At 37.2% G+C, this 10,982-nt stretch overlaps 1 protein-coding gene across 1 annotated transcript; it reads right to left on the bottom strand.

Annotated features, from left to right (window-relative positions):
• Positions 1-3,047: 3,047 nt before the first annotated feature.
• LOC146405139 (olfactory receptor 5M9-like) lies at positions 3,048-3,978 on the bottom strand. The gene is given in 2 exon segments (XM_085015153.1): positions 3,048-3,930; positions 3,932-3,978. Coding segments are annotated over 2 exon segments (930 nt in total).
• Positions 3,979-10,982: the final 7,004 nt, after the last annotated feature.

Genomic DNA, 10,982 nt, shown 5'->3' with positions numbered 1-10,982 from the left:
ACGCCAGAGCCACAGCACCTCGGGATCCGAGCCACGTCTGTAACCTACACCACAGCTTATGGCAATGCCGGATCCTTAACCCGCTGAGCGAGGCCAGGGAAGGAACCCGCAACCTCATGGTTCCTAGTCAGATTTGTTAACCACTGAGCCACAATGGGAACTCCTAAAACAATATTCATATTAGTAGTGCAAATAACACAAGTACCCAAGATTCTTGCCATATGTAATAAAAGATATATTGTAATAATATGTTCTTGAGAATTTTAGGGTTAGATTAATTTTGAAATATATATCCATTCTATAGTATGCCTTTAATCTTGATTCTAGCTAACACATCTCTCAGCTGTGACTGAGGAAAATTATTTAAATTGTCTGAGCTTCTCTTATCTGAAATGTGGGAACATTTTTCCTACATCACAGTGTTCTGTAAGGAATAATGATATAATGTTTGCAGATAATTTTAGTACCTTGCCTAGAACATAATAATAAGCACCCAGTAAATTTTAGCCACAGTTGTCATTATTGTCATCATTATCATTCCACTGGTAATCGTTACAGAATCATCAATCCACAGTTCTTAAAGTAATTTAATATTCATTCACAGCTGACTCCTCAAAATTGTCTGGAACTGTAAGAAGTATTTTTCACTTCTTATTAAAGCTCAGAGTTTATGACCTACCCAGGTGCACATGGGGAGATAGAAGAGACTGTTAGCCTAGATTCTGCTCTAAAGCCTCTCTCCTTTTCCCACTGCATTCTCCTCTCCCAAAGGAAGGTGCTGGAGGCAGAGAGAACAGCCATCGCTGAGCAATCAGAGGATTATTTCAACACATTCAAACTACACTGCATATTCATTAATCTTGAGTTGAAACTACGTTTGTTGAAATTAGTTTCAGTTAATATGTCCCCATGAAAAAGCTGAGAAACATTATTTTAATAAGGCCCCTTGAAACTGATTAGCAAGTAAATCCAGTTTTAGCTATTACAGTAGGGAATTCTCTTTGCAATGCAAGAGTTTTATAATAAGACCCAGAGAGGCAGTTTCATCATGGACACTGAAGCAAAGTCTGACTTCAGTTTCTCTTTACTTAATGATCAGCAATTATTTAATTAGAAGCATCAGATGAAGAATGGTAGTTATCAAAAAAATGGCATTTTTCTAAATTTCCCCAGATATTCTGAGTTTTTGTAGCCTGACTAGAAACGGAAAAGCTAACCTGATCTTTTTCCTATTATACAGTATGGGCAAGCAATAAACACTTGGAAACTTCCAAATTCTGTGGAGAGATACTGCATATTAACCAATACCAAATAATTTGGAAATATAATCACTGATTAATTTTTTTCCTAATTCAGTGTCAAACTGCTACTTTTAATTTTTTCCAAATTAAGGTTTTTTATATATGCTGTGGCCAGAAGGCCCTGCTAGAAAGCACTAAAGAATACCAGTGGGCTTAATCCTTTACTGAATAAAGAAATCCAAATGAGTCAGCTAGGTAAAGGCCTATTCAAAAGGAAATGGGGTTGAAAAACAAATGTAAAATATACACACTAGCAATATAAGATGGTATATACTGTGTCTGCACAGTTTGGATAGAGGCGAAGGTCTGTGAGCGGCAATAATTAGGCAAAGTGTTAGAAATTATGAACTAAAATATGATAAAATGCTTATCACTATGATTTGATCATTTTCCTTTTTTTTTTTTTTTTTTTTTGTCTTTTTGCTATTTCTTAGGCCACTCCCGCGGCATATGGAGGTTCCCAGGCTAGGGGTCTATTCGGAGCTGTAGCCACTGGCCTACGCCAAAGCCACAGCAATGCTGGATCCGAGCCACATCTGCAACCTACACCACAGCTCACGGCAACGCTGGATCGTTAACCCACTGAGCAAGGGCAGGGACCGAACCCGCAACCTCATGGTTCCTAGTCGGATTCGTTAACCACTGCGCCACGACGGGAACTCCTGATCATTTTCTAAAAATTGCACAGCACACAAAAATCACATCACAAGGGAAACATATTAATTGCACGGTGAGTTTTTCAGGACTTTTAACCATGCCCCAGTGTCTACCATTTTGAGCTGTCCTGATCATATTTGAAAGCATGCACAGTGCAATGACATTTAGTTGAACAGAGATTCTTATTTGGTTGATCCATTCTAGGCACTGGACACTTGAATTAAGCTGCTAAATACAGAACTAAAGAATACAATGTTAGTGAGAAGGAAAAGGAATCAAACAGTAGTTTCAAACCATACTAATCAAAGGTGTAATAGGACAAAGTCCTATGACCAAAGGTAGACTTTAAATATAAGAAAATCCATACTGGTTCTTTTTTTTTTTTTTTTTTTTTTTTGTATTGTGATGAGGACAGGAAAGTCTTAGGTCATAAACATTTCACCTTTTTAAAATCAAGAACTATAACCAAAATACAAACCAAGTAGCAGAATAAGGGTAAGTAAACAGATTGTTTGAAACAAGCATATTGTTAATTATCAAGCAATATCTATTGAGAACGAATTTTATGATTGCACCATGACACTAGTTGAAGAGTCTGAATACAATTTTGTTTTTAAAACTCCATGTATGAACATTATTGATAGATTTATTGGTAAATCGGGGTCCATCAACATCTTGCATTCATAGAAAAGGGGTGTATTCTTACTCTTTTTCTCATGATTTCTTATAGAACTTAGGTGAAGAGCATATGTATATAGAACATATCTTAGGAAATTAAAATTGTTCAACTGGAGCAAGGATCCTCCAAATTAACATGTATTTATATAAACTTATTTATGAGTCCTCCAAAGATTACACTTAGCACAATTTTACATACACCATGAATGACATTAATATGTCCGTTTTAATCATTCACATGCATATGCAAAATAAAACAGGCATAGTACTTAGAGTCCATTCACTGGGCACAGCATCACTGCGTTAGACTGGACTTCTTAGTATATGTAAGAGTTGCCTCTAGAAAGTCCTTTTTGAGCTAGAAACTTTTATGCCAGGTAGTGACATACCGCACAAATATCGCTTGCAGTGTCACTGCTCCAAGTTTGCCTTGATGATTGCTTTGTTGAGCGCCTCTTTCACATCTTTGTTTCTCAAACTGTAGATCATGGGATTCAGCATAGGGATGACTGTGGTGTAAAACACAGCCACCACTTTCCCCTGTTCCACGGACTCTTCCGTGGGCCTCCTGAGATACATGAATATGAGAGTCCCATAAAACATGGTAACAGCAGTTAGGTGGGACCCGCACGTGGAAAATGCCTTCTTCCTTCCGTCAGCGGAGCGCATGCGTAGCACAGCTACTACGATAAGGGTGTAGGAGATGAGGACGACTGAGAGGGAATATGTGAAGTTAATCCCAGCAATAACAATCATGGTGTATTCTTTAATGTAGACCCCCCCACAGGCAATCTTGATGAGAGGAGGGTCAGCGCAATAGAAGTGGTTGATTTCAAAGTTTCCACAGAAGTACAAGCCGTATGTCCACAGCGTGCATATTAGGCTAACAGAGAATCCATAGAGGTAAGGAACAGAGATGAGCCGAACACAGACAGACCTGGACATTTTACTGCCATAAAGCAAAGGGTTGCAGATGGCCATGTAGCGATCAAAGGCCATCACAGCCAAGATATATACCTCCACATGGACCAGGGCAATGAAAAAGTAACATTGCACCAAACACCCCACATAAGAGATGGTTTTTGTCTCTGATAGTAAGTTTTCCAGCATTTTGGGAGTGACATTGGAAGAGAACCACACATCCACAAAAGATAAATGACTCAAGAAAAAGTACATCGGGCTCTGAAGCTGTGGACTGATGCTGATCAAAATAATCATACCAATGTTCCCTAACAGAGTGATCATGTAAACTACTAGGAACATCACAAAAAAGAGAACCCGAAGTTCCCGACGGGTTCAACCCCAAAAGAATAAATTCCGTCACATCTGTGAAATTTGGCATTGTGTTTCCTTAGACCCAGTCTGTACTGCCTATGGAAAAATAGAATTTTTTTTAACTGTGAATAGATTAGTTTATTCTTGAAACTGGATCATGTTTATCTGTATTCTAATTCAAATAATTTAAAAATTAATGAAGATTTTCCACAATGTCCAATATAAGAATATCTAAGCACAATTATTTTCTTCAATGGGTGTTATAGGTAATTATCACCAATATTTATCAGGTTATTATCTGTAAAATAGACAATTACCTTCATATATTCTTAGAATTAGATATTTATATTCTGCTAAATTATTGAAATAATGTTAACATCACAGGGCTCAAATAGGTCACATTTGAAGGTAATATTATATAATGAGGACGTATAGATGAGGTTTTATTTATAATTGCTTACAATAATTCATTTCACAAACATCCAAGCCAATTATATGTCAGATATATTTGTTATATCTAGAAGTATTCTAAATTCTGGAAATATGAGATTGAACAAGATATATAAGACTCTGGTTTATATTATATTTTTTTCTTGTTGAAAATGAGTAAATAATAAATATACAAATAAGATACATCAGCTAGTGGAGCTGCTGTGACAAAAACAAAGCATGCTGATAAGATCAAAAATAAGAAGAGGCAGGATGCAGACAGAATGGCCAAAAATCTTGAGGATATGACTTTTGGGTTAAGGAAAAGTAGCCAGCTATGTAGAAATATGGGGGAAGAAAATGAAAATGCAAAGTGTTAGAAGAGGAACTATTTCGCTTGCCGTATTGAAAAAAAAGGTGTTACTAGAGACACCCCTTTAATATTATGAAGTGTATTAATTCTATGATTATATCATAAGTTCCTCTAACTAATAGCAGAGCACGTTTAGGAAGTTAATTAATCTCAAAATATTTTCCTACTTCTGACATTATTTATATAGGAATTAAATACACCACATATTTAAAAAAAGAAGTTCCTGTTGTGCCTCAGCAGGTTAAGAACCCAACATAGTGTCCGTGAGAATGCAGGTTCCATCCTTGGCCTCTCTCAGTGTGTTAAGGATCTGGTGTTGCCAAAAGCTGTGGAGTAGGTCACAGATGTGGCTCATATCTGGTGTTTCTGGTGCTGTGGTGTAGGCTGGCAGCTGAAGTAGGATTCGACCCCTAGCCCAGGAACTTCCATATGCCACGGGTGAAGCCCTAATGAGAAAAAATGAAAAAAGAAAGAAAGAAAGACAGACACCATGAATAAAATGAATTAGGCCCGTAACACAACAGACACAAGTTTCAGTTCAGATCTGAGCTCCCCTTCACTCTAGATTCCCATGAATTTAGACATATGCCTTCTTTTAAGTGTAGAAATACTTAGTGAGATGCGAGCTGCAGACTCTGGTTGGGAAATAGAACTAAGGTCAGGAGTTTCCCTATGTAAAAAACTCCTAACCCTGCTCAATGAAACCATAATGCTCTAATTAACAGAGTTGGACTTGGGCTAGTGGTACTGCAAAGTATAAAATACATTAAAAAGCATCAAGGCATCGAAGAAACATAAGCTAATATTAATTCTCCAATTTTGCTTCCTATATGATATGTGTATTTTTTCTTCCTTTATAAGTAATCATTAGCTCTGTGGTAGCAGAATTTGTCTCATTCATCTTGGAACCCTTTAAACTGTCTGGCTTAGTTGTTAAATATAACAGATATTCAAGAATATCCATGATGTGATTTTTTAAGAGCCCTATCTCTAGATCAGCTTCATTCAATGCAGTTAATATTAATAAATTCTCTAGGAAAGATTGTTCTAGTGGCAATAGCCTCAGTTTTAAGATGTACTAAGAATAGCCAATTTGTATTGAATGCTTACTAAATCTTTTGCCTGCAAAGTTCCCATGAATCCAGTGCCATTAGGATAATTCTAAAATTGAGGAAACTGAAGCACTGAAAGACTAAGAAGGTCTTCCTAGACTGGACATCTACTAATTGGCCGGATCGAGATGCAAGCCAATTAATCTGACTCTAGTAGTATACCCTTAATAACCTTCTATCACTGCCTCTTTGATAACCTGTTCTAGTATTCTACTTCTTTGTATTTAAAATTCAGTTTTATTATCCACCCCAAAAGAAGAAAGTTTTCCTTTTAATAGCTCTTCCTTGATGGACCAGAAGAGCCTTGCATGACCTCGCAGCAGGCTGAACAACAGAGTTAATAGACTATGGCCTCTCTCTAGCTCTCAAAGTTAGGCAACCCCTAGTTCTAGGATCAGAGAACCCAGGTGAATTCTGGGATAGAGCCAATTTACTAAATGTGTTCATCATCTATTAAAATAATAAAGAATATAGAACATGAAATTTTAAAATTAAAAAAATATATATATATTAAACTTTCAGGAATTTCCCATGAAGAACAGTGGAGGTACAGTAAGTCATCAGTCATCACCACTAATACAACACCTTCAGCTCCATTCACATACATTTTATTTATTTATTTGCTTTTTTTTAGGCCCGCACCTGTGGCATATGAAGGTTCCCAGGCTAAGGGTCAAATTGGAGCTACTGCTGCTGACCTACACCACAGCTCAATGCAACAGCAGATCCTTAACCCACTGAGCAAGGCCAGGGATTGAACCCACAACCTCACAGTTCCTAGTTGGATTTGTTTCCACTGCACCATGACAGGAACTCCACATTTTAAAACACAATGGTCTTTGCAGAGAAGAGGTAAAAGGGCAAAAAATGAAGAATAAGAATTTTGCTAAATAAACTGTGGATATAAATAATGATATTTCCCAGTAATATAAATTTCACCCAGTAAAACATGGTGATAACAAATAAGCCTACAATTTAGGTCTTAGTCTCTTCAAAATAAGAATAAAAATTAAAATACCTGACTGCATTAATCTGTACTGCAAAGAGCATAAAATTAGTAGACCTACCTTCAGCAGCAAAAATAAGGGAATGATAATTCCTCACTATTTATAATAGAATCTTGAACACTGAGAGGATTAAGAGCATTTCCCCAAGGAACTTTCCAGGTAATTATGAAAGACATAGTAATTAAAATTCTGGAAACATCTCGGGGTAAGAGAAGTTAAGGAATATTAATTAGAAGAATAATACCTATGATAAAATTAAGATATCGAAATTTTTAATATCATGACCTAATTTCTCCCACTTTCACATGGGCCCTTCCTTCTTTCATTCACACTTGACAGTTATGTGTCTCTGGAAAACATTCTTATTTTACATTATAAAATATCAGTCAGTGGCTTTCTTTTCTGTTTTGTTAGAGTTCTTATAAGCATCATCTGTCAGGATAGGTGATCATAGCAAAGTGTGATCTGGGTATCTCAAGATTGTCTTATAGATAGCAGATGCCTCAAAAGTACACATCACTTGGAAACATCTGGGGAGAATTAGTAAAACCGGAGGTCACTGGTGAAGAACACGATTATTAGCAAGACAATTTTTCTCACTTATTTTAGGTTCTTGTGGGAGTCCGTGAGGATTGACTTTGATGTCCGATTAGGAATCACACCTCAGCTTTGACTTCAACTATGTGTCCTTGGGTAAGTAAGATTCTCAATTCTCAACAGTAGAATGAGGAAATTGCTGTCTCACTGTGTGTCATGGTGACCTTAGATAATATTGGCATAACTTTCAGCACAATGCCTGTCTTATCTAAAGCACTCAAAAAAACTGAAATGATTTGTGCCTTTTCACCTATAAACAGTTCACAGGTATGATCTCACCACCTCTCTAGGACTGTGGCCAATATTATCCTTATGTTGAAGAATAAAAATATGCACATGTAAAATAACCCTAATGTTAAGTTTTTCTGCCGAGTTTAGATATAGCTAGCAGGTTAACAAACTAGAATGCCAACCTAGATTGTTCATAAACCTTAGACCATATACTGCTTCAATTTTGCCTGGAAAACCATGGGCAGAATAGTGCTCAGGCAAAGTCTTCTTTTGCATTCTTCAATGTCCAAGTACCCAGAGCTCCTGAGTTCCTTTTCACTTATTATGATGAAAGTGCATCATGTAAACTCATTGACACAAGCTTATTATAATGTAATATGCACTTTCTCAAGAAAATGTAGTTTTGAAAAGAAGAAAGTGTGTGGGGTGTGTGTGTGAGAGTGTGTGTTAGGGAGAGAACAATGAAGGGAGGGAGAATGACAGAGAAAGATAATGCACTTTCTGTTGGAGATGCTTAATATAACAGTGTTCATAGATGTCAAAATAAATGTACAATAAGACCTGTTTTTGAAAGTACTTGTTAAAACTATCCTGAATTTTCAGCAAATAGCAAAATTGCTTTAAGTTCTGCTAAAGAATGCAGACTCATGGAAATTCCAAAAGCCAGAAGAGATCTTGGACATCAGACTCTACAACTTAAAAATTAACTGGGTCAATACAAATGACTTGTCCAAGGTTATCCACAAATTACTTTGAAATTTGGAAACTCAAATCAGTAACATGATGTAACCAGTGACCTTGTGGCAGGAGATATGTCTCTACAATCTTTTCTTAGCCTCTCTGCTTCTATTCTCTGTGCTGAAAACTCCATCTTGTCCTGCTTTACCTTTACCCCATATTCCTGCCTGAAAAACAGTCACAGTGCTGGCAAATAACGTAAGCTTAAGAACAAAGACCAAAAGGCATAAGTTATTCATGTGGTCAGCTGAATGAGGACATAATGCATTGGTCTAGGCAACTGGTCTAGGCAGGACCTGTGCAGATAGGCATGCACATCGTGCGCAGCACGATATGTCCTGTTAAAATAAGAGGAAGAGGAGCCTCGTGGCCCCATGGGGTTTATGAGGAGTCATTAGCAGGATATGCATCAGCAAGGAGAACAAGGTGCAAACCGAGGCACGCCCGGGTTACCACAGATAGGAATGCTGTCTGCAGAAGCAAAATGGTGATTCTCTAGATGCTGTACATAGACAACTGATGCCAGGCTTCCTCAATGCTAATGACTGTTAAATGCCTAAAGGTCAGAATAAAAGATTAACCAGGGACCAGCTATGTGACTTTTAAAATAGTAAAAAATCTATATCCTGCACCTACAGCCCCCTCCTCACTTGACGTAATAAATCCTAAAAAGCACAATAAAATCAGTGTGGTCTCTTGAGGCAGGGCTCTTGGTCCCTGAGATTAAGATAAATGTCTCTGTGTCTTGATTTATGTTAACCCTTTCTTAAATTTCACAGCACCCATTCATCAGCCCTCACTTGCTGAGCTATTCTCGGAAAACTTGACATCATCATTCTTCATGCAACACTAAACCAACTCTCCAAAAAAGTAAATCAAGAAAGTGGTTTAGGTTTGGGGAGAAAAAAAAAAAAAAAAAAGACAACAAAGTCATCCAAATCCACTTGCTGACAAAGAATTCAAATGCTTTAAAACCATATTTTAAAATATATTACTAATCAGCAAGTAATTTAGTATATTGAGTTTTCCAATAAATGGTGACTAAATGGTGTTCGTGGCAAGATAAATTACTTTAAATTCACCTGAAAAGTAACGTTAAGTAAGGTCTTGAATTCCTTAGAGGATTTAGGTTTTGCGGTGATAGACACAGTAATATTATTATAATTTAATCTGAATTAGAAATTTGTTTATATGCAAATAGCTTTAAAAAATGCCCATGACATATGTGTGTATATATGGAAATGAGCTCATATGAATTTATGATTTCCCTCGAGGAAAATAAAAACTTAAAAATGGACAAAGGAGACTGTCCTCATATTGCATCAATCTTATATTTTCATCTTTGGAGATAAATTTGTGATTATGTAATGTATAATTTAAATATGTGGGTAACCTTTCAGTATTATATATATTTTCTGCACCAGGACAGCAGCACATTATTTATTTATGTATTTATTTCTAGCAGAGGGCACAGAAATGTTTTGGAAATTGTCAAGTCGATTCCTCATACTAGTACTTAGTGATGTGAGATTCAAAGGAGAAGCCAAACTATGCTAATAATGTCGTCAGGACATGTCTTTGTTAACCACAAATAGACCACCCAAATATTTTATTTCTATCAAATACAAAAATTATTTTAAAACATTTAAGGAGTTCCTCTTATGGCTCAGTGGTTAACGAATCCAACTAGGAATCATGAGGTCACGGGTTTGATCCCTGGCCTCGCTCAGTGGGTTAAGGATCTGGTGTTGCCATAAGCTGTGGTGTAGGTTGCAGACGCGGCTCAGATCTGGCGTTGCTGTGGCTCTGGCATGGGCTGGTGGCTACAGCTCCGATTAGACCCCTAGCCTGGGAACCTCCATATGCAGCCCCTAGAAAAGACAAAGAGACAAAAATAATAATAATAAATTAAAAAATAAAACATTTAAGTACCATATCTTGGTCACAAAAATGCAAAATGGGAGTTCCCTTGTGACTAAGCAATAATGAACCCAACTAATATCACGAGGATGCCAGTTCGATCCTGGGCCTCACTTAGAGGGTTAAAGGATCCAGCGTTGCCATGAGCTTCAGTGTAGTTCACAGCCATGGCTTGGGTCTGGCATTCCTGTGTCTGTGGCATAGGCAGGCAGCGGTAGCTGCAATTCGACGCCTGGCCTGCGAAATTCCATGTGCCTCAGGTTTGGCCCTAAAAAGAAAAAAAAGTGCAAAATGTCAATTTGGTTTTTTGTCTGGAGAACTGTGCTTTCAAAATGACACATCTACTAATTCTACCTGCTTTTCATTCAGAATGAAGGCACTATAGCGAGGGCATGCAGGAGGGTACACAGTCTGGTCACAGGAAAATTTGGAGTTAAAATATGAAGTTACCAGAATCTGTAAAAGAGAGACACTTACCATGTTATATCTCTTAAACTAAAAAGAGGGAAAAAGGATTAAACACAATAGGATTGCTCTTTTCAAAATAGTAGTCTCTGAACAGACCCACCCTTCACATTAAAAGCAACATTACGCATCAATCAATCTTACAACCACAGCTGAGACCACCTTTTATAAACCTTCACACTAGAAAGTTACATGAAAG

The sequence above is a fragment of the Sus scrofa genome, chromosome 2 (genome assembly GCF_054392235.1).
Source record: "Sus scrofa isolate SSC_HxYL_T2T_F1_AM1 chromosome 2, Sscrofa_HxYL_maternal_Yorkshire_Landrace_v2.0, whole genome shotgun sequence".
Lineage (NCBI taxonomy): Eukaryota > Metazoa > Chordata > Mammalia > Artiodactyla > Suidae > Sus > Sus scrofa.
Note: the sequence above shows the minus strand (reverse complement) of the source record. Positions and strands in the feature narration are given on the sequence as shown.